Source organism: Chiloscyllium punctatum, chromosome 27, assembly GCF_047496795.1.
Source record: "Chiloscyllium punctatum isolate Juve2018m chromosome 27, sChiPun1.3, whole genome shotgun sequence".
NCBI lineage: Eukaryota > Metazoa > Chordata > Chondrichthyes > Orectolobiformes > Hemiscylliidae > Chiloscyllium > Chiloscyllium punctatum.
The window spans coordinates 33,031,755-33,056,125 of NC_092765.1; the positions used below are offsets into that span (position 1 = coordinate 33,031,755).

General features: G+C 41.3%; 2 protein-coding genes across 6 annotated transcripts in view; one reads left to right on the forward strand and one right to left on the reverse strand.

The window, feature by feature from the left end:
* The window catches only part of LOC140453298 (interferon alpha-inducible protein 27, mitochondrial-like), a 31,680-nt gene extending 21,356 nt beyond the window's left edge, over window positions 1-10,324 (forward strand). For all 3 annotated transcript variants that reach the window (XM_072547867.1, XM_072547866.1, XM_072547868.1), the window contains 3 exons: window positions 1,625-1,672; window positions 8,822-8,983; window positions 10,124-10,324. In XM_072547867.1, coding sequence (XP_072403968.1) covers window positions 1,625-1,672; window positions 8,822-8,983; window positions 10,124-10,218 — 305 coding nt within the window. In that variant the 3' untranslated portion in view covers window positions 10,219-10,324. The remainder of the gene's footprint in view (window positions 1-1,624; window positions 1,673-8,821; window positions 8,984-10,123) is intronic.
* Window positions 10,325-16,864: 6,540 nt separating this feature from the next.
* Window positions 16,865-19,578, reverse strand: smim12 (small integral membrane protein 12). Of its 3 annotated transcripts, none has more exons than XM_072548497.1 (2): window positions 19,545-19,578; window positions 16,865-17,571 (listed from the first exon to the last, which is right to left on the reverse strand). In XM_072548497.1, the coding sequence occupies exon 2, from the start codon at window positions 17,564-17,566 to the stop codon at window positions 17,282-17,284; it is 285 nt and encodes a 94-aa protein (XP_072404598.1). In that variant the 5' UTR covers window positions 17,567-17,571; window positions 19,545-19,578; the 3' UTR covers window positions 16,865-17,281. The 3 variants fall into 3 exon arrangements, with proteins under 3 accessions (XP_072404598.1, XP_072404597.1, XP_072404599.1); XM_072548496.1 differs by lacking the exon at window positions 19,545-19,578 and adding an exon at window positions 18,865-19,528; XM_072548498.1 differs by lacking the exon at window positions 19,545-19,578 and adding an exon at window positions 18,636-18,734.
* Window positions 19,579-24,371: the final 4,793 nt, after the last annotated feature.

Here is a 24,371-nt window from a genome sequence, read left to right on the forward strand (position 1 = left end):
AAAATCCTTTAATTTTTGTACCAAATCAGTCTAATCAGAACGTGGGAGCTGTTTACAACCCCTCTGAAAGAAGAAAAAAAACAAAGACACAGTATCCTTGAGAAAAGGAACAGCATTTAGAAAAAAGGGGCCAGCTTTGTGACAGGGTGGTTAAGAAGGCATTTAGCACACTTACCTTTATTGCTCAGACCATTGAGTATAGGAATTGGGATATCATGTACAAGACATTGTGGAGGCCATTTTCAGTGTGCTGTGCACAGCTCTTGTCATCCTGCTTTAGGAAGGATATTATTAAATTGGAGAGGGTTCAGAAAAGATTTGCAAGGATGTTGCTGGGACTGGAGGGTTTGAGTTATAAGGGGAGGCTGGATACAGTGGGACATTTTTCACTGGAGCATAAGAGGTTGAGGGGTGAGCTTATATGTGTTTTATAAAATGGTGAGGGGCATAGATAAGGTAAATAGCAAAGGTCTTTTCTGTAGGATAGAGAAGTTCAAAACTATTTTTAAGATGAGAGGAGAAAGATCTAAAAGGCAACTGAGGGGCAACTCTTTCACACAAAAGGTGGTTCATATGTGGAATTAAATGCCTGGGTAGACGTAGGTACAGTTGCAACTTTTAACAGACATTTATGCAGGTATATGAATAGGAAAGGTTTAGAGAGATATGGGCCAAGTATAGGCAAATAGTACTAGTTTCGTTTGGGAAACTTGTTGGACCACGGGGTCTACTCCCATACTGTATGACTCTCTGACTTTATGACTTTCTAAGTTGATTTCAATATTATTTTTTCAGCTGCACCTGCAAGTTAATCTCATTAATGCAGACACTCAGTGTCCCATTTGACCTTATCCTGACTTTGAAGCCTTCTTTCTACTGCAGTAGCAAGACCACCTACTTCATCTTTCATAATTGCTGCCTGTGCCATTATCTCATCCTTCTTGCCACTGGAAATTGCCATCAATTCCTTTGGTAATTTCAGGCTTATAGTGTCCAACATTTCCTTGCTAGAACTTCAAGTTCCATCTTACATAAGCTTCAACTTGTCAAATTCCCCTCCATCTGCACTTTATCTTGTGTTAAGCTCTTGTACAGTCTTATGTTTGTGCTCACTAACTTCCACACTCCATCCAATTCAAAATCCTTGCCTTTATGTTTAAATCACCCTTGCCCCTTTTCAAACAGTTTGAATCTTATATACTGATGCACATTTCTTCCTGCCACACTACAGTTGTTGATGGAACCACCAATACTACAAATGAGAAATTTCTGCCTAATGCCATTTACTTTTCTCCATCACCGCTTTCTGTCAAAAGTCCTCTTTTTGAACATGCCTTCGGGTATCTCCCATAGCTCTTCTCCTATCACTGCCTAGCATCAGTTTCAGTCTGTGAAGGTTTACTTAATGTTTTATATTCTAAAATTACTTTATAAAGACAAATTGTTTTTATCAAAACTCTAAATCTGTTGCAAATTACCCATTATGTTATGACTATAGATTTTTAAAAGTAAATTAGTTACTGAAAATGAAGGAAAATAAGTTAATCAAATATTATCACAATTGCAGACACCTCTCAATACTAGCATGCTTTTTAAAATGATTTGAACATCTTTTAACTTACAGTGGATGCCTCAGGATATTCTAAACTTGCTTGGATCGGTTTAGGAGCAGGTAAGAGAGTGATTTGTTCATATCTGTCTATTTAACCACATGTACATAACTACTGTTTATTTTGGTTCCTGTTTTCCTATTATCCATTGCTCCAGCATCACATCACATGGTATTGCCTGGCTGAGAAGGTGAGTCATTATCAGATATTTGCAATGCCAGGTTTGAACCATCTGGTAGGAAGTATAAGTATAATATAAATAAGTATGAACCATGAATAAATACACAACCTCCCAGATGGTATGAATGAGAATGACAATAACTAACATGCTGAAAATCACTAACTCAAATGTTATTATTAAAGGTCGCAGAAGATACTTATTCTCATGCTGAAAACAAGAGCTAGTTCATATACACAAGACTATGTGCCCTGATTCAAAATAGCAATGTGATGTTAACTAGCAAGCCTTCTATACGTTCGGCTTGTATATTATCATTGGATTATATGTAGATCTCTATCCCATTAGGTGATCAATAAAATACCATGACAAGTAATTGTGTAAAAGCTAAGACTATCAAACAATGGATTGTCATTTACAACTGTAGGCAATACTGTGTACTTTGGTAAATTAAGCATTATACTTGAACAGCAAACATCCAATGCGCTAATACTCATAGACATAAAAATGGCGCTTTCTGAACATGCTTTTCTTTTCCAGGTTACCCTTCTTGGATTATGTTGCAGTTTAAATAGTCTTGTGATGCACTTCATTTGTTCCTAACATTTGGATTATCAATAATAACCAAAATTATAATTTAGTTGACATTTTTTTCTGATGTTTTTAAAACAATCATAGAAATCAGAGATAATGGACCATGTATCAAAAATGATATTTTCTTTAAAGACTAGATTAATTGGTGAAGATTGGGGTTAGATCAATTTTGAAATTTGGAATAACATTTTGTTTATACATAGAGTGTAGATGCCAGAACAAATATAAACAATATTGATAAGCTATACAACTCAAAATTAAAACTGCTAAGCAGATATGGTTTCCAAATTGGAACCCATAAACACTTTATTAAAAATAATTATTTGCTTTTAAAATGAGCATATTAATTGCTTTGGAGAGTGAATCCAAGTGAGAACAATTATATGACCAAATAATGGAGAAGATATAAAGTGGAAAGAAGCACATGTTTCTGTGTTGTAAATGTTTTATTATTCCATGATATGAGTGAAATTGAGAAACATGGTACAGAGAAACAACCACAGAGAAAAACACCCCATTTTTGTCACAATGTTTCCACCATATTGTGGCAGCTGAGCTTTTAACAAACTAAGCACAGGAAATGAATCACCTGTTCTAAATAAAAGTCTGCCTCAAGAAAAGAACAAAACAAATGTTTAAGAGATTGAAAATCTATTTTTCAATTAGTGGTAGAACTACAATTGCACTCTAATTCATCACCGTCACTTCTTTGTATTTCATGTATTTAACATCTCTGTCATGATAATGTTCATGATAGGATTGGATAGAGTCAAAGCGTCATAGAGATGTACAGCATGGCAACCTTTTGGTCCAACCCATCCATGCCGACCAGATATCCCAACCCAATCTAGTCCCACCAGCCAGCACCCAGCCCATATCCCTTCAAACCCTTCCTATTCATATACCCATCCAAATGCCTTTTAAATGTTGCAATTGTACCAGCCTCCACCACTTCCTCTGGCAGCTCATTCCATACACGTACCACCCTCTGTGTGAAAATGTTGCCCCTGAGATCTCTTTTCCCTCTCACCCTAAACCTATGCCCTCTAGTTCTGGACTGCCTGACCCCAGGGAAAAGACTTTGCCTATTTACCCTATCCATGCCCCTCATAGTTTGTAAACCGATATAAGGTCACCCTTCAGCCTCCGAAGCTCCAGGGAAAACAGCCCCAGCCTGTTCAGCCTCTCCCTATAGCTCAAATCCTCCCACCCTGGCAACATCCTTGTAAATCTTTTCTGAACCCTTTCAAGTTTCACAACATCCTTCCGATAGGAAGGAGACCAGAATTGCATGCAATATTCCAAAAGTGACCGAAGCAATATTCTGTACAGCTGCAACATGACCTCCCAACTCCTGTAATCAATACTCTGACCAATAAAGGAAAGCAGAACAAATGCCTTCTTCACTATCCTATCTACTTGCAACTCCACTTTCAACGAGCTATGAACCTGCACTCCAACGTCTCTTTGTTCAGCAACACTCCCTCGGACCTTACCATTAAGCGTGTAAGTCCTGCTAAGATTTGTTTTCCCAAAATGCAGCACCTCGCATTTATTTGAATTAAACTCCATCTACCACTTCCCAGCTCATTGGCCCATCTGGTCCAGATCCTGTTGTAATCTGAGGTAACACTCTTCGCTGTCCACTACACCTCAAATTTTGGTGTCATCTGCAAACTTACTAACTGTACCTCTTATGCTCGCATCCAAATCATTTATGTAAATGACAAAAAGTAGAGGACCCAGCACCGATCCTTGTGACACTCCATGGTCACAGGCCTCCAGTCTGAAAAACAACCCTCCACCACCACCTTCTGTCTTCTACCTTTGAGCCAGTTCTGTATCCAAATGGCTAGCTCTCCCTGTATTCCATGAAATCTAACCTTGCTAATCAGTCTCCCATGGGGAACCTTGTCGAATGCCTTACTGAAGTCCATATAGATTACATCTACTGCTCTGCCCTCATCAATACTCTTTGTTACTTCTTCAAAAAACTCAATCAAGTTTGTGAGACATGATTGCCCATGCAAAAAGCCATGTTGACTATCCCAAATCAGTCCTTGCCTTTCCAAATACATGTACATCCTATCCCTCAGGATTCCCTCCAACAACTTGCCCACCACTGAGGTCAGGCTCACCGGGCTATAGTTCCCTGGCTTGTCTTTACCGCACTTCTTTAACAGTGGCACCGTGTTTGCCAACCTCCAGTCTTCTGGCACCTCACCTGTGACTATCAGTGATACAAATATCTCAGCAAAAGGCCCAGCAATCACTTCTGTAGCTTCCCACAGAGTTCTCAGGTACACCAGATCAGGTCCTGGGGATTTATCCACTTTTACCCATTTCAAGACATCCAGCACTTCCTCCTCTGTCATATGGACATTTTGCGAGATGTCACCATCTATTTCCCTACAGTCTGTATGTTCCATATCCTTTTCCACAGTAAATACTGATGCAAAATATTCATTTAGTATCTCCCCCATTTTCTGTGGCTCCACACAAAGGCCGTCTTGCTGATCTTTGAGGGGCCCTATTCTCTCCTTAGTTACCCTTTTGTCCTTAATATATTTGTAAAAACTCTTTGGATTCTCCTTAATTCTATTTGCCAAAGCTATCTCATGTCCCCTTTTTGCCCTCCTGATTTCCCTCTTAAGAATACTCCTACTTCCTTTATACTCTTCTAAGGATTCACTCGATCTATCCTGTCTATACCTGACATATGCTTCCTTCTTTTTCTTAACCAAACCCTCAACTTCTTTAGTCATCCACCATTCCCTATACCTACCAGCCTTCCCTTTCACCCTGACAGGAATATACTTTCTCTGGATTCTTGTTAACTCATTTCTGAAGGCTTCCCATTTTCCAGCCGTCCCTTCACCTGCGAACACCTGCCTCCAATCAGCTTTCGAAAGTTCTTGCCTAATACCATCAAAACTGGCCTTTTTCCAATTTAGAACTTCAACTTTTAGATCTGGTCTATCCTTTTCCATCACTATTTTAAAACAAATAGAATTATGGTCGCTGGCCCCAAAGTGCTCCCCCATTGACACCTCAGTCACCTGCCCTGTCTTCCTTCCCAAGAGTAGGTCAAGTAGGTCAAGTCCTCTAGTAGGTACATCCATATATTGAACTAGAAAATTGTCTTGTACGCACCTAAGAAATTCCTCTCCATCTGAACCTTTAACACTATGGCAGTCCAAGTCTATGTTTGTAAAGTTAAAATCCCCTACCATAACTACCCTATTATTCTTACAGATAGCTGAGATCTCCTTCCAAGTTTGTTTCTCAATTTCCCTCTGACTATTGTGGGGGTCTATAATATAATCCCACTAAGGTGATCATCTCTTTCTTATTTCTCAGTTCCACCCAAATAACTTCCCTGGATGTATTTCTGGGAATATCCTCCCTCCGCACAGCTGTAATGCTATCCCTTATCAAAAATGCCACTCCCTCTCCTCTCTTGCCTCCCTTTCTATCCTTCCTGTAGCATTTGTATCCTGGAACATTAAGCTGCCAGTCCTGCCCATCCATGAGCCATGTTTCTGTAATTATTATGATATCCCAGTCCCATGTTCCTAAACATGCCCTGAATTCATCTGCCTTCCCTGTTAGGCCCTTTGCATTGAAATAGATGCAGTTTAATTTATTAGTCCTACCTTGAACCTGCCTGCCCTGACTGTTTGACTCACGTCTGTTCTCAGATTGTTCTCTTTCTTCACTATCTCCCTGGGTCCCACCCCACCCCCCCCAACCTTACTTGTTTAAATCCTCCCAAGCAGTTCGAGCAAATTTCCCTGCCAGTATATTTGTCCCCTTCCAATTTAGGTGCAATCTGTCCTTCTTGTACAGGTCACTTCTACCCCAAAAAAGATTCCAATGATCCAAAAATGTGAATCCCTCTCCCATACACCAGCTCCTCAGCCATGCATTCATCTGCTCTATCCTCCTATTCCTGCCCTCACTAGCTCGTAGCACCGGGAGTATTCCAGATATTACTACCTTTGAGGACCTCCTTTTTAAATTTCTACCTAACTCTCTGTAATCTCCCTTCAGAATCTCAACCTTTTCCCTTCTTACATCATTGGTTCCAATGTGGACAATGACCTCTTGCTGGCCCCTCTCTCCTGTGAGATCATTCTGCACCCTCTCTGAGGCATCCTTGATCCTGGCACCAGGGAAACAACACACCATTCTGCTTTGTCTCTGCTGGCCACAGAAACATCTGTCTGTACCTCTGACTACAGAATCCCCTAACACAGTTGATGTCTTGGAAGCCGGCATACCCCTCGTTGCATTACAGCCAGTCTCAATACCAGAAACTTGGCTGTTTGTGCTACGTTCCCTTCAGAATCCATCAACCCCTACATTTTCCAAAACAGCATACCTGTTTGAAATGGGTATATCCACAAAAGACTCCTGCCCTAGGTGCCTACCTCTCTTCCCTTTCCTTGAGTTAATCCATCTATATGACTGTATCTGAGACTTGTCCCCCTCCCTATAACTACCATCCATCACATACTGTTGCTGTTGCAAATTCCTCATTGCTTCTACCTGTCTCTCCAACCAATCCCTTCGATCTGATAAGATTCGCATTCAACAGCATTTATGGCAGATATAATCCACAGTAACCCTTAAACTCTCTTTAAACTCCCACATCTGACAAGAAGTACATCTCACTGCAAAGGCCATTTTTGCTCCTTCACAATTTACATACCCAGAAAATAACACCGTTTTATTCCTCTACAAAACACTGCACCAGGTTAAATTAATAGTTATGGCTTATATTTTAAGTTTAATCAAGAGACGAATCTCCAAAAAACATATAATCAAGAAATAACCCACTGTACTCACTACTGCAGCCTTACTATTGGACAGACTGAAAACAACGATTAACTTATCTGATTCTGTGCTGTGAACTTCACCCAACAGTTCCTCCAAGATTAGTTGTGAATTTCACTGTTGTTAATTTTCCCAGATGCATTCCGATGTCCAGCAATACATTAATTCAAACAGCAAAGGCAGTAACTGTGCAGGTTTTCTCTCCCCCTCTCTCTCCCTCTCCTGCACTGTACTCACCATGTGCTTCCTTTGTCTGCTCTTCTCCCTTTTAAACTGCTGTTGTTTTGAATATTTTTTTCCCAAAGTTCCAAAACAATGCAACAGCATATAAAACAGTAATTGCTGCTCCTGGAATTTGAGGAAATCACCTCCAGCACCTAAAATACCTCAAAAAAAAGGAGCAGCTGTTACAGCCAGAAAATTTTCCCGTCCTCCATCTTGGATTACCCGGGATCTAGGAGATCAAGATCAAATTTAATAAACATTACACCAGCAAAACAAATTATGTCAGCATATTATGGATTGGCTTATAGAGTTCTCATTTCGCACTTTCCCTCTTGTTCATTTTTACATCTGCTGAACCTATCACCTTCATCCAGCTTTCCCAGCTTCTTCTCCCCAACCTCATCCCCCTCCCATTTGTCTCTCAGCCCTGATCCACAAGCCTCATTCCTGATGAAGGGCTTATGCCCGAAACGTCAATTCCCCTGCTCCTCGGATGCTGCCTGACCTGCTGTGCTTTTCCAGTACCACACTCTTGACTCTGATCTCCAGCATCTGCAGTCTTCACTTTCTCCTATGTGCTGAACTACTGTTTCTTTTAATCCACTGTCTTAAAACACAGCACACTAGTATGGTCATAGCTTTCATACTTCCCAACGTTATCTTAATTATATGTGTTATGACACCAGCTCCAGCCATATTAACTTATTGCAATATTGACTTTAGTCGCCTGGATAGGATGAAGGTGGTTCATTATTACATTTTTCTTAGACAAATTATATGTATATACAATATTCTATCGATACCAACCTCCTAGGAAATGGCCCTGCTTTTGTGCTGACATATAATTGGGCTCTGCTTTCTTAGTTTCACGTAATGAACAGCCTAGTAAACTAGTATAAAAAATAATCAGTTTGCTGCTATTAACATGTACTCTTCCCTCTGTCACATAATACAATAGAATTTTGTGAACTCATTCAAAATATCTTTTAAGATCTATGCTTTACAAATGGTGACCTTTCCGTTTGGCAATGAAGGCCTAAATCAACTGATTTGCTTTAAAGTTCTGCTTACTGTTGCCTGTCTTTGAAATGATACTACTATGTGTCTTGAGACTCGAGGATCACATTGGAATAGTGCCCATTTCCAATCCGCAGTACCATCTGAGATAGGATATATTGTTAGACTGGGTCTAATCACAAGGAGTTTATGAAGTACATATCTGGGTTTGAATTGCTATGACACATAGAATCGCACACAAACATGGATCATCACCTTCAAGGGGAGGAAGGGCTTCTGCTATATCTGATATATCACTACTGTCACCAGATAATTATGGATGATTAAATTAAATTAAATTGAATACTTTCATTTCCAGCTTCTGCTATTTTTGCTGCCCAAGGTTTTATTGCTGCACTTGGGTTCACAGCTACTGGAATAACAGAAGGTTCTTGGGCAGCAAGATTGATGTCAATCATCTCAAGTCTCAATGGAGGAACAGTACCATCTGGAAGTTTTGTAACCACACTTAAGTCCATTGGTAAGATATCTTAACCTTTTGCCATCTTCCTAAGTTACCCACTGTAGCTATGCCTTACTGAAGAATGCGTGAGCCCACACACATGTTTTGATCAGGTTTGCATTTAATAATATGAGGAAAGAGTTGTTTTAAGATTAGATTCCCTAAAGTGTGGAAACAGGCCCTTCAGCCCACCAACTGTCCAGAGTAACCCACCCAGTCCCATTTCCCTCTGACTAATGAGGCTAACACTATGGGCAATTTAGCATGGCCAATTCACCTGACCTGCACATCTTTGGACTGTGGGAGAAACCAGAGCACCCAGAGGTAAACTCAAACAGACAGAGGGAGAATGTTCAAACTCCACACACAGTCACCCAAGTCTGGAATTGAACCTGGGACCCTGGTGCTGTTAGGCAGCAGTGCTAACCACTGAGCCACCATGCCAGGGACTCCTGCAGCTCCACACACAGCAAATGAAGCAAACCACAATGGGAATGAATTGAATAAATTATTTAATCTTCTATTCCTCTGACAGATATTGCCTTATCTCTGCCAGAGCTCAGCCTGTAAATTGGCCATTGAAATTAAATATTGAATTTGGATTTTATATTTAGGAACTCAATGCTCTAGCATTATCATAAAAAAAAGACCTGCAAATGCTAGAAATCTGAAACTAAAACAAATAATTGGAGAATCTCAGCAGGTCCGGCAGCATTTGTGGAGAGAAAGCAGAGTTAATGTTTTGGGTCCAGTGACCCTTCTTCAGAACTCTCGCTTTGAATCTGTACAGATGCTACGGTAATACATCATAAAGAAGTGAGCGCCCTTATTTAGAGATCGAAATTCATATTGTAATGTTACAAAATTTACAAAACTATAAAAATTAATGAGCGTGACGGTGAACATTAGTACTAAATCTAATCACAATGATTTAATTCGTCCATGGGAAGGTGGGTGTCACCTGAGTTAGAAGCCAATCAGCACTATGGGAACTCTTCATATTTCAATGAGTACACCTAGTGTAGGGGAGCAGGGACTGGGGTTGGAGATGGGTCAAGATGACCCAATAAAAGCCTTAAAGCTGTGACCCAGTGATATCATATTCTTGCATAACAGTTGATATTCATAGCCTCTGTTTCTCACTTTTTTCCCTGAAAGGTACTGCAGGATTTGCTTTATCTACCATGGTCTTGTTGGGAGCTGTGGGTGCCCTCATTTCTATCATCATCGGTATTAAACTGGGTATTTTCTGAAACACTGTCTGCAGAAATAAATTGTTATGTTTTATCGACCAGCAGTGGTTTGGGAGTGTCTTTTTTTAATTCTCTTAGCCTAGATAGAATGCATTCTAAAGGAAAAAGTGAGGACTGCAGATGCTGGAGACCAGAGTCAAAACGTTGACTCTCCTGCTCCTTGGATGCTGCTTGACCTGCTGTATTTTTCCAGCACCACATTTTTGACTCAGAACTATTTCTTAAGCTAAGTAAGGTAAAACAGATTAAACCTATAGCAAATGCCTCCATTATTCTTGCTTCCAGACTGCCCACCCACTAAAGCTTGGTTCACTATTCATTTTTTACATGGACTCCTCTTATCTCTCTGCCTGTTCCCAATGTGGCTGGAAGTAAAACCAGTCTGGACATTGCATGGTCTCTGTAGTTGCTCTATAACCATAATCTTTGCCAATAGCCCGCTGAATTCAGCATCTTGGTCAAGCTGAACAAACCTTGGCATGAATTAATATAAAACTCCATTATCTCACTTTTTAGATTAGAATCAATCTAAACATCATGGCATAGACAGAGAACACAGGGGGCCAACACCTTCAACATATTGTCTAGCTATCACCATTGTTAACAGCTAACCTGAGAATGTAACATTTTTAAAAAAGGTTTTGTGATTTACACATGAAAGAAGTGAAACAATCATGGCATTCAATCAATTTTTCAATGTATAATTTCAGTTACATCACACTGTAAATTTTTGCTATAAATTCTGTGTGTTAGGATTGAGCCCTCCACTACCACCTGATGAAGGAGCAATGCTCCAAAAGCTAGTGTGCATCTGATTAAACCTGTTGGACTATAACCTGGTGTTGTGATTTTTGACTTTGTAGCCCGCACCAATGACTTGCATACAATGAAGGCAGTAAAGTTCTCCCCAGCTCATGATGAAATAGAAGTGTGGGTAGGCTTTTTAAAGGATGATTATGATGGGGCCATGGCACGTACACTTCTCATCTGTTGACCCCACCCCCCCACCAAATCACCTCAATCCTCAACATGCTTCTATGTCTTCCTCTGGTCAAGTGTCCTCTTACAGAACTGCAGGTGAACGGGCAAGTTGCAAGGTTGATATGAACAGTTTACTGAGGACATGAAATAGGTAGGCAAAAAGTTGGCAAATGGAAAATCATATTAAAAAATGGAAAGTTGTTCATTTTGGAATGGAGAACAAAAAACAATGTTATTTAAATGGAAAAAATCTGCAGCAAGTTGCAACACAAAGGGACATGGTGGGACTTGAGCACAAAACACAGAAAGTTAGTACACAGATTCAGCATATAATCAGGAAGGCTAATTAAATATTGGCCTTCATTTCAAAGAGGCTGAAGTACAAGAGTAAGGAGGTCTTACTGCAACTGTACAAGGTGCTGGTGAGACCACATCTGAGTATAGGGAGTGGTTTGCTCTCCTTATTTAAGGGAATATATAGTTTCATTGGAAACAGTTCAGTAAGATGATCCTATATAATAGGAATCTTGTGTGCAAGAGTTAAACAGGTTAGGGACTCTACTCACTGCAGTTTAGATGAATGAGAGGTGATCTCATTGAATCATGTAGGATTCTTAAGGTGCTTGACAGGGGAAATGCTAAGAAGTTGCTTCCCTGACAGAATACACCTCTTAAAATCACACTGACGAGGAGTGGCCTCTTCCCAGAGGACTGGCAGAGGATGCCACAACGTCAAACCCTGACAAGATTACAGTGGTGCTGGAAAAGCACATCAGGTCAGGCAGCATCCAAGGAGCAGGAAAATCAACGTTTCGGGCAAGAGCCCTTCATCAGGAATGAGGCTGGGAGCCTCCCGGGTGGAGAGATAAATGGGAGGGGGTGGGGCTGGAGAAAAGGTAGCTAAGAGTGCAATAGGTGGATGAAAGTGAGGATAATGGTGATAGGTCGGAGAGAAGGGTGGAGCGGATAGATGGGAAGGAAGATTGTCAGGTAGGACAGGTCATGAGGATGGTGCTGAGCTGGAAGGTTGAAACTGGGGTAAGGTGGGGGGAGGGGAAATGAGGAAACTGGTGAAGTCCACATTGATGCCCTGGGGTTGGAGTGTTCCAAGACGGAAAATGAGGCAGTCTTCCTCCATTCATCAAGTGGTGATGGAGGAGGCCCAGGTTGGGAGGGGGAGTTGAAATGTTTGGCCATGGAGCGGTGGGGTTGACTGGTGCAGGTGTCCCAGAAATGATCCCTAAAGCACTCTGCGAGAAGGTGTCCAGTCTCCCCAAAGTAAAGGAGACCACATCGGGAGCAACGGATACAATAAATGACATTTGTGGAAGTTCTGGTGAAACTCTAATGGATGTGGAAGGCTCCTGTGGAGCCTTGGATGGAGGTGAGGGGGGAGGTGTGGGCGCAGGTTTTGCAATTCCTGTGGAGACAGGGGAAAGTACCAAGATGGGAGGGTGGGTTGTTGGGGGGTGCGGACCTGACCAGGTAGTCACGGATGGAACGGTCTTTATGAAAAGCGGATGGGGTTGGGAAGGAAATATATCCCTGGTGATGGGGTCCGTTTGTAGGTGGTAGAAATGTCAGCGGATGATGTGGTTTATGTGGAGGTTGGTGGGGTGTAAGGTGAGGACCAGGGATTCTGTCCTTGTGGTTGAAAATGCCCTCCAATGCAACTCATTCACATCCCACACCCCACCCCTCCAACTGCAACAAGCTGGTGAGCACTTAACTGCAACAGCCTTGCAGCTGGCCAAGGAAGAAATGCCCAGGATGCTTGCACTTGAATACTAGGCACCTGCACAGCCCCAGGCAGGAGAGGATTCTGTGGTGTTCGCAATCAATGATTTAATTGATATGCACAGGGAAGAATAGGAGTGGCAGACAATTATATAAGAGGCAATGGTCTTCATAACCTAGAAGCTCCAGGACTGTTGCTATGCTGATGGCACCCAGCTGTCTAAGGCATGCGATTGGTTGTCTCCAAGTGGTGGCTGTCTTGAAGATCTAGAATTGGCACCTTGAGGATTTGCTGGAGAAACACACCAACTTGCATTCCATCACCCTAGCCAATGGTCCTCAAGACCGAAGGTATTGAGATAGGAGAACTGAGAACCCGACATGCATTCCAGTGGTGGTTCTTCCGAAGGACTCAGATGCCAGGAGGCACCCAGACAGAGGAGGAATCATACACACACACACACACCACCTCAGAACTCTCCTCACAGACACTCCAGAGGTGGCCAGGCCCTACATTTCGCTGCTTGTCCTTCTCCAATCCTTCGAAGTTGAAGACGAGGAGGATCCTTCTGTAGCTCTTCAGTATGGAGGTGAGTCCAGACACAAAAACCTTCTGGAGTTTCCCAACCAAACCTCCAAGATGAACAAGCTCACTACTGCAGAATGTGGGTCAACATCAAGACTTAATGGGAGGGAAAAGAACAAATTTAAAAAAGGTTTGAGGCCACTTTGGTGACAGTGCACTGTACATAAATTTTATTGGTTTTGCACCACATGCATTTCTGAGAGTCTCTTTGTGGACATAAATATAACTCTGCCAGCATTATGCCTAATTTCATGTTCACAGTATGTACCATGGTCTGCCCTGATAGCCTGCAAGGTGTATGTAGGGGAATTGTTTCTGCTGGCATCATTATCTTACATGGTCAAACACTCTCATCTTTTATTAGCCTCTGTGTGCAAATGTGTTGAAGTTAATGAAGTGGTCAACGATGAGTGGACAGGGAGGTGTACTGTGAACTAATACATTAGGATCACCAGGGATTAGAGGGCCTTTGATTCAGTGTCCTGTTCAATGCACAGATCTACATAGAATGCTGTAGCCCTCAAGAGGGCCTCATATTGATGGGTCTTGCAGAGCATCCCTCACAGGTTCGGACACCCTGCCCACTCAGCTGTGATTGCAGCTTTAACTTTCAGCACAGTGGAAAGATGGCAGTGAATGGTCTTCAGCCAGTGGCTTCTCGTCCCACCTTGACATGTTCATGAGTCCCAGGACAGCCAGATCCTTTTCCTAATTACCCTTCCTGTGAATGTCCACAGGTCTCATACATCCCCAAATCCCCACCCAACGCATCTACTCGTACCTTCAACTGCCTGCTCCCCTCCAACCACAGCCCCCAGCATATGAGATGGCTATGCCAGATGTGTTATAGACTGGCCTCAACTTTAAGTCAGAGTGGATGAACCTCTTTTGCATTCCCTGTTTGCATCATGCTTTACTGTATCCTGCACCTTACAAATACAAATAACCCAATTCACAATTGTCTTCTTTGCTTCCCCAAGCCTACAGCTCCAAATAGGTTGCTAAAACATCTTCCCACGGCCATAGCTCCTACTTATTTCTACCCATTCCAATGGATTGAGCATAGCTGACCCTCCCTGAACAAACTAACCAGACAGCCTCAGACAAGAAATGTTCCAAACAATATTAGTGATATCCCACAGACTGACCACTATGAAGCCACAGGACTGAGGTGATACACTCCTGGGCTGTTGTATGCTTGTGTGAAAACTGCTGGCCACACAGTATGGATGTGGCATTGACATAGAAAGTTGCTGTAGAGCAAAGTACATGTCTGCTTGACTGATGATCAGTAAGGCAAAGTTGCCAGGTTGTTTTCAACTGACACAGAAGGAAAGCCAGGTTGGTACTGGCATGCAGGTAGGTGTTGTGTGGGTGAGTGCTGAATGAGCAAACAATCAGCCAGAGATGGTGCCAAAGAGTGATGACTCCTACATTGGTGGGTCAGCGAAATGATGGAGGCACAGGTGTCATTGGTGAGCTGGCTCAGGGGGGAGTCAGCAAAATGAAGATAGACTCTCTTTTGGTTATATCTTTTTTATTCTTAAACTGTTCAAAATGGTGCCAAATCGTGGCAATTATTGAAGTTTTTCCACTTTATTTTACTGCATTATTTCAATGTAAAATGCATGTGACAACAAATCATTCAACTCATAGGAGAATCTAGGACCAGAGGGCCTAATCTTGGAATAAAGGGATATTAATTTAAGACTAAGTTAAGAAGAAATTTCTTCATTCAGAGAGTAAGTCTTTGAAACGCTCCGTTACAGACCGCTCTGGGAGCAGAGTCCACATGTACATTTAAGATTGAGATAGATGGATTCGTGATCAGTCGGAGAATTACGGGTTAACAGGGAAAGGGCAGGAACGTGGATGCGAAGAATGTTGAGCAGCTGGGATCCTATTGACAGGCACAGCAGGCCGGAAGGACAGAATGGCCCACTCCTATTCCTTTTCCTATGATCTTACACAATAACCTTCATTAGTTAAATTTATGTTATATATAACTCTGACAACAAAAACATCAGATTTTATTTTATTGCCTGTATGTTAAGCATTTTAATACCATAGTTTATTGGTAGGAACATGGAACTTAAGCAAAATTTAGCAAGGGAAGGTTGTGTTCTTAATACCAATTGCAATGACTACTGTTTTATTATGGGTTGTTACACCATTTGGTCATCCAGACAGTCTTTGATACCACCAGCCCACTTCCTAAATTAATCAGCTATGTTCTATTTTGGAGAATCAAATGCAAAACTGCTTCTTTTAACCTTGGAGATACTTCAGGAGTGTATGAGTCTCCTTCCTAATTCTCTCCCAGCATGGTGCTCATATCTTGGCTTTATTCAATGAATAATATATCTATCATAGCAAGTTAGGCTTATGAAAAACTTTAAAAGCATTAAATGCATTTGTTTAAACATGGAATACCTTTAACTGGATAAAAGAATGAAGAATGTTTAGCCAATAGAGGAAGATATGAAAGAGTTACTAAGTCCATCAAGCTCATCTTACATACAAGTTTTCTAGAAAATACAAATTCCAGACATGTAGTTTGGATGGTATCAGTATGAAGTGTTATCCATGCTACCCTTTAACCAAGTTTTTTGAATACAGATATTAAACTAAGGACATGTTCCAAACAGATGAACTGAAAAGATTTCAATACCCCATTTCTAAGCAGAATAGGGAGCTCTTTAACAGCAGGAGCCCATCAACAACATCATTGCTGCTGTTTGTGGAACCTCACTGAGGTGAAGTCTAATCATTCAACATGATTCTATGGTTACAAAATTATATTTTTGGGGGAACTTACCACAAACTTCAAATTCACACTGCTAGTTATACCCAACTGAAGAAAGTGCAACTGTTTAAGGCAGCTGAAATGACGTGGGTTTGGGTAAGTTGAAGCTCTCAGACTTCAAAGCTGCTTGCTCTGTATCAACTGGGAAATGCAGGGAGATGTGTGGTCACATATTACAAAGGAGAAAGTGAGGACAGCAGATGCTGGAGATCAGAATTGAAAAGTGTGGCATGGCAAAGCACAGCAGGTCAGGCAGCATTCGAGGAGCAGGAGAATCGATGTTTCGGGCATTCCCGATGAAGGGTTTTTGCTCCTTGGACGCTGCCTGACCTGCTGCGCTTTTCCAGCGTCACGCTCACATATTACAAAGGCAATGAATTAGAAACCATCGTCCCACTTGTATAAAACCTGGCCTATTATACTGGTAAGGATAAATTCACAAGGAAAACCAAATGAAAGGGATCCCAAACCTGTCTAAATTTGAACTGATTTCTGCAAAAGGTGTTAAGACTGAATAATGTTCAATCTGTAAACAATCATTCTTCAGTAACTTTATTTTCAATGGTAACAAAACCTTTACCTACTCCAACCGCAATAATTCTAAGTAAATGCATAATACATCAAGAATTTTGACATTTCATTAACTTATGACAAAATGCACCAGTTAATAGATCCAGGTTTGTTGTTGCAGTGGTGGGAAGGAATGGAAATTGCACTGAGATACATTCATCAGGAAACAGCATATTCCACTCCTCTGAGCTTTCAATTCTTGAAGGATCAATAAAAGCAGAGAATTTAGAGTTTTCACTTCACAGCAGACTGGCAAAACAAGCTCCACTTCAATTTTCCCCTGAAATTGGAAAATCTCAGTCAGGTGAGCATTTGAACTCCAACACACGTCCTGTCATCGGGCATCCACAAACTGCATTTGGAAGACAGCTTTCGTTTGTGGGCTAGCTATTACTGGCCTTGTCTGGTCGATTCCTGTTTAGCACTGCCTTTGGCGTGAACTCAAGTTTGTCCTTTAGGCTTAGCACTTTGGTACAATCTTTATCTGTGATTTCAGCAAGTTTTCTCTCTTCACGCAATTCAAAAATGCTTTTCTCTTCAACTGGCTGCTTTTGCTCCCCACGAATAAACCACTCTAAGTTGTATCCTACTGCCCCAACCACAAAGGCCACAGGAAAGGTTATATAGGGTGCATATGTACGGACAGCAACCCACAAGAGAGGCCACATGACGTCTGCAGAGAAAGAATATCATCTTAATGCTGAGTTCTTGTTTGCAATCTTAAAATTTCTATAGCAAACCAGATTGTCAAAATGACGTCAGCAAGATTATAGTGCAATAATAAAAATGGCTATTAATTTTTGCAAGTATTCACTTCTACTCATCCATAAGTTTAAAACAAAATCCGTCGTGCTGCTTAACTTGGCCAGAATTTTTCCCAACCAGTCCAGCTGAAAGTTAAAGCAGAATAATTCGCTTACAGCAGTGTTTATTCCTTCTCCCACCTATGATTGTTCAGCTTTTGGGAGCAATGGCACATTTTATACAGATTATTCTGGGATTCAGTCAAGTATAACTTTGGTCACAATCTTATGAGGAGGATACTAGGGCAATGGAATGTACAGTATTAATTCAACAGCATTCTACCGGGAATATTTTCTTTGGGAAGTTTTACTGTGCTTTTCTAAAGAACTTAAACTTGAGAACATAACATTCCAAAGAGAGAGGTCAAGCTGAAAATGGAATGCAGAGTAGTAGTAAATCAGTATAAAAGGTAGAACAGGGAGGTGAGTCAGAGGATGGCGACTCTGTGGAACTTATTGCCACAGAGGGTTACAGAGATCAAGTCATTGAGTGCATTTGAGACAGAGATAGGTTCTTGAATAGTAAGGGGATCGAGGGTTATAAAGAGAAGGCAAGAGAATGGAACATGTCAGCCATGATCGACTGGCAGAGCAAACTCAATGAGCTGAATGGCCTAATTCTGCTCTTATATCTTATGGTCTAAAATACACAAAGTTTTTCAGTGACTGACAGTATACATGTCAACACAAGGAGTGAACTGAATAAGGGGGATGAGCTCAATACACAGATAAATGCTCAAAAGCACAAAACCATGGCTAACACAGCATGCAGAAACATGCTTTAAAGATGGCAGGAACAGCAGCTCCAACTTCCTGGTTACAGGGTTTTCAGAGAGGAGGGAGATTATAATCCTAGATGATATAAGCACAACTGTGAGGAGTGTATTAAAAGTAGAGGAAGTTAGAGGAATTGAAGAACACAAACAAAACTTACACTTTGTCAGCTACATCATGACTCTTAATTTTAATATGACTGAATAAACTTAAATGTAAAGGATTTCACAATCATAATGAGCAGGTCTGAGGATGCCTTCTAGAGAGTAATCCAAACAAAGAGTAAAATTAAAAATTGCAGGTTAATCCCAACAATGCTTTATTATTCTGAAATTGTGCACTTCAAACAAGAGCAATAAAATCCAGAAGGGAAATGTGTAAATACTTACAGGGCAACAGGTAAGGGCTTAAGAATTTTTTGAGCTGGAATAGGCCATTCAGCTCCTCAAATCTGCCTAGAGTCAAAAAAAAACCTGTAGATACTGGAATCCAAACCAGGCACACTGGAGGTTGGAAGAACATGGCAGGTTAGGCAGCTTCAGGAGGTAGAGAAGTCAACCTTTTGGGTATTACCCTTTTTTCAGGGCTGGTTCTGGAACAGGTTTTGTTCTGACATAGGCTTCCGAAAAGGATGAAACGTTGGTTTCTCTGATGCTGCCCGGCCTGCTGTGCTCTTCCAGCCTCCTGTGTGTCTGCCTCGTCATTCAATAAGATAATGTGGTGGCTCCTATCAAGGGGACAGCTCGGGCCCAACGGCCTCGCTCCCTGATCCACAGCCTTTACCATCTCCAGAGAGCCGGGAGGCTGAGGCTGGGACCTGGGGCTCGGGCCTGGAGCTGGTGCCTGGGGCTGGAACCCGGGCCTGGAGCTGGGAATTGGGGCTGGACCGGGGACCCAGCAAGGACAGGCTGCCCTTGGGCTCCCTGCGGCCTCGCCAGCACCACGAATCCCCAGGCTCGAGTACACGCCGCGCCCCCTGGAGAGATACTTCCGGCCGGCCTACACCCGGTGTGGTGTGGGGGGGTGAATACCCTCCATTCTCTCTCTCTGTCGGTCTCCCCCTCCTCACCTTCCGCTCCTACGCCGCCCTGCCGCTGAATGCCCCCCCTTCTGACCCCTCCCTGATTGGCCAGCCACTCACCCCACCCCCTCATCGCCGATTGGATAGTCTGTCTGCCAGTCAGACCCTGGCCCCGCTTTCCAGCTGGCTGGATGCTGGCACTGAACCTTCCAAGAAAGTTGCTCAAAATGTCTTTTTCCTTGTGTCTCTCACTGACAATCTGAGGGTATCACTGTTTTCTGTGAGTTCACTTTTACAGGGAGTGAAAATACGAATATATACACAACAGTAGGCCACTTCCATGGCTGATCTCACAACATCAGTTTGTTCTTAACCCTCAAGTTCTTTCATCCCTTGGTTATCAGCAGAGACTGAGCCAAGTTCAGTACCAATGGGGTTGGCCTCAACCAGCACCTAGGGTTCATGTCACACTACAGGTGACCCCACTGCATTAGACACACGCACAGAGATGCATATACTCAGACACAGACACTCCTACAGACACACACACACACTCCTACAAACCCATGTACTCACGCAAACCCTCTCTCATAATCAAGCCCTATCTCATATACTCCCACACTCACACGCACCCTCTCACAAATTTATATCCCTTTGCACTCACACACAGACACACACACACACTCTCCCTCTCTCACAAACACTCATAACTCCAACCCCACACCCCCACATAAGTTTGTGGGATGAATTTGTACTTGCAGAATTATATTTTATTTTGCTCAAAAACTGCATGTGAGATCCATGTAATATTTTGTAAATCCGTTTTTAGATTAGAATCAGTCTAAACATTGTGGCACAGATAGTCTTACGCAGGGCACCTCATCCGTTAAATGCATTATCAGGACCGACATGACACCAATTGTTAAAGTTCACTTGAGAATGTAACTTCAAAAAAGTTCTGCGATTTACATATGAAAGAACTGAAACCAACATGTTCATTCTAAAAGATGAGAGACTTAACAAAACAATCCAGGTCTTTTTCAATATATAATTTCAGTTAAATCACATGTTTGCTATAAGTTCTGTGTCTTAGAATCTTATACTCCACAACCACCTGATGAAGGAACAGCTCTCCGAAAGCTAGTATTTCCAAATAAACCTGTTGGCCAATAACCTATAACCTATAATATGTGATTTTTAACTTTGTACACCCCAGTCCAACACTGGTACCTCCAAATATTGATTATCAAGAATTGTCTTACCTTAGAAATACTGTGCATCCACTACGTTCTAAGGAGCAGAATTGCAAAAATCTCATCTCTGCCTTAAATACGTGACTCCCCATTTTTAAACTATAACCCTAGTTCTAGATTCTTTCACAAAAGGAAAAATATTTTCCGCATTTACCCGGTCAAGGCACTTAGGATCTCACTTTCAATGGCTATTCTACATTCCAGGTATAGCCTGTCTTGCCCTTCCTTATTGGGCAATGTACTCTTTCCTGACATTAGTCTGGTAAATGTTTTCTGAACTAATTCCAATGCATTAACATCCTTCTGTAAGCATAGTGACCAACACTGCACAAATTCTGTAAATACAAACTTACCAATGTCCTGTACAATTGACGGTAGCCATGACATGGAGGTGCCACTGTTGGACTGGGGTGGGCAATGTTAAAAATCACATTACACCAGGTTATAGTCCAACAGGTTTACTTGGAAGTACAACTTTTGAGCGCTACTCCTTCGTCAGGTGGATAGCTGTGCATTAGGAAATGCAATTTACTTCTTTTTAGATTACTTCTCTGTTTCAACTTAATTATCACTCAGCACTTTAAGAAATTTCAAGGTCTATTTAGTGAAAAATATATGATTTTAAAATGGAAATGTTGTGAGCTGTCTCTCTGGTGGACTTGACAAATGCTGTGCTTTGTGTCAGTTTTTCTTGCATGATTATGCAATTGTCAGTTCAATACACATACATGCATGAGAAACCTTGTGAATCTTATAGCAGGGAGTGGCTTCACGTCAAACCCCTAGTGTTACATTATGGGCCTAAAGGTCTTGGCACCATATTTAACAGATAATGAATGGGCATCCGTTTCCTGCAAGCTAGAAGCATCACTCAGCATCTTGGAATAAATGATCATAGCTAAACATTTTTACCTTTCCAAGTTACCCGACAGAGCCTGCCTCCCATCCTAAGATAGACTTACACCATTTCCAAAACATTCACCTTCAGCCAGCTTTCTTGACTCATTGTGTTTTTATATTCACTTATGGGATGTAGGCAATACTGGCCAAGCCAACATTTATTGCTGATCCTTAGTTGCCCAGAGGGCAGGTAAGAGTCAACCACATTGCTGTGGGTCTGGAGTCACATGTAGTCCAGACCAGGTAAGGATGGTAGTTTCCTTCCCTGAAGGACATTAGTGATCCAGATGGGTTTATCCAACAATTGACGATGATTTTGTGGTCATCAGTAATTTCTTTATTCCAGATTCTTTATTGAACTCAAATTTCACCATCAGCGATGACTGGATTTGAACTCGGGTCACTAGAACATTGGTTGAGATTCTGGATTAATAGTCTTGCAATTATACCATGAGGTCATTGCCTTCCCTAGTTTACTCTATTATTTCCTGTTTATTTTTTCTTAATTCATTCATGAGATGTAGGCTTTGTTGGCTAGGTCAGCATTTATTGTTCATCCATAATTGCCCAAAGAGCGGTTAAAAGTGAATTACATTGCGGTGGATCTGGAATCACATATGGACTGGACCAATGTTCCTTCCCTAAGGGACATTAGTGAACAAGGTGGGTTTTTATGACAATTGACATTGGTTAGGTAGTCATCATTAATCCAGTTTTTAATTCCAGATTTATGAGTTGAATTTAAATTTCACCAGTTGTTGTGGTGGTGTCTAAACCATTATCTCGAGAACATTAGCATAGGCCTCTGGATTCCTGGTCCATTACACCTTAATCTCCTATAAGCATGGGCAAATGTAAGTTGGTTTAAACAGGGTTACTGTAAAATGCCTTTATGAACGTCACAATCTAAAAAATCTAAGACTATGCATGTATATGACATATTCATTTTTTTAAACAATTCTTTTTCTTGCATTTGCCAAACATTGCAAAATAATGGTATAAGCAGTTGACTGAACAGCTGGTTTGCATTGCAGAGCAGAGTACCCCAATAGCGTTGGCTAAGTTCCCACACTACCTAAGGTTACCATGAAGGAATCTCCTTCTCAACCTTCACCTCCTCCTTGTCTGAGGTGTGGTTAATCTCAGGTTAAAGCACCACCAGTCGCCTCTCTCTCACGAGAGAGTAACCCTATGGGTCAGTTGGAAGATGACAGCTTTATTTTACGTTGTCACATCTGATTTTGCTCCATGAGATTGATATGGAATGGAAAATTCTGCGGGGCAGTTTGTGCTATCTCATTCCCCAGCTATCAAAGTACTTAATGAATTCAGACATTGCAGGTAAGGTTTTACCTTTATTAGTGGAGTTTAGGTGAATATTTAGGTAAGTCAAAGAAACAAGCCTGTTAGAGAGCAACAACAACAGTAATTTGCATTTATGTAGCCCTGTTAATGTATTATTATGATCCAAAGTATAGGCATTTGAATGGAAGGCAGTAAAGGAAAGAGGTTTGGTGGACATTTGGAAGGGGTGAGGTGCCCCACAAGGTTGTGGCCCTGAGGCACACATAGATTGGTAGACCTTTTCTTTAAATTATACATTTTTATTTCTCTCTCAGCTTGTTCTTTAAGCCTTACTGTTAAGTCCAGATTTCTTGGGCAGTAGAATAGCCTTGGATGTTGGGCAAAACTACATCCTGGGCTATGGTAACTGCTGGCAGCAGCCTGTTTGTGTCCTCAGCATTTCAGATGGCTTGCTGCAGAAAGAGGGTTGAGGCAGTATGATTTTGTGCAGGAAAGTTCATGTCTTACTAATGAAGATCTATGTCCCCTCAAGAGGGGCTGCTTGATTCGAGATCGGTCAAAGGAATCGACAAATGCGGTTTAAGCAAAAAGCAAGAGTCATTAGTTTATTGAATTAAGGTACCTTGACGCAATTCTATCCAGCAACACAGAGATTGAAGCTTCTGTGTTCCGTGGTGAAGTTGCGCAATTACATTTGAAAATTTCACATTATTTATATGTTTTTTAGTAATACTACAACCTTAATCACAAGAAAGACCAATCACATACAATAAGGTGACATGATTTACAACAATGATTTACAACAAGTTAATCCAGTGATATTTCCTGGGAAAGGGTTCTTAATTACAAAAAAGTCTAATCAACAGTGAGATGGTGATATGATTGAAGACAGGCTAATCCAATGGTATTTTCTTTAAGAAGGGTATCTCATTTGTGTAAATTATCATGCCATGTATCAGTTCAAGGTTAGTTCAAATGGTCAATTAATATGTCAGTATTCATCTTATGAAAATTCTATTGTCCTCTTTTCTTTGAACTGCAACTTAATTCTGCAAATCAGCAGTATGTTCAGCAGTATGGTTCACAGGCCATTTTATAGTATTCTTTTAAATTGAGAAACCACTTTTTTATAATAAAAATCTACATATTTTTGTTGCCTAAATTCAAATTCACCAATTTAATAGAATTCTTTGAGGAAGTGACAAAGTTGATTGATGAGTTAAGGGCTGTAGATGTATACATGTATTTAAGTAAGACGTTTAATAAGGTTCCCCATGGTTAGCTGACAGAGAAAGTGAAGTTGCACGGGGTCCAGGGGTACTACCTAGATGGATAGAGAACTGGGTCGACAAAAGGAAACAGAGAGTAGTAGCGGAAGGGAGTTTCTCAAAATGGATACCTGTGACCAGTGGTGTTC

What these genes read in the sequence shown, in the direction of transcription:
- smim12 (XM_072548496.1), bottom strand. Translation starts at nt 18,997, where the DNA reads ATGTTCTTCCAACCTCCAGTGTGCCTGGTTTGGATTCCAGTATCTACA. An exon ending in AAGCCCTTACCTGTTGCCCT is followed by an intron (nt 17,572 to 18,864) that starts GTAAGTATTTAC and finishes CTTTCTCTGCAG; the next exon opens with ACGTCATGTGGCCTCTCTTG.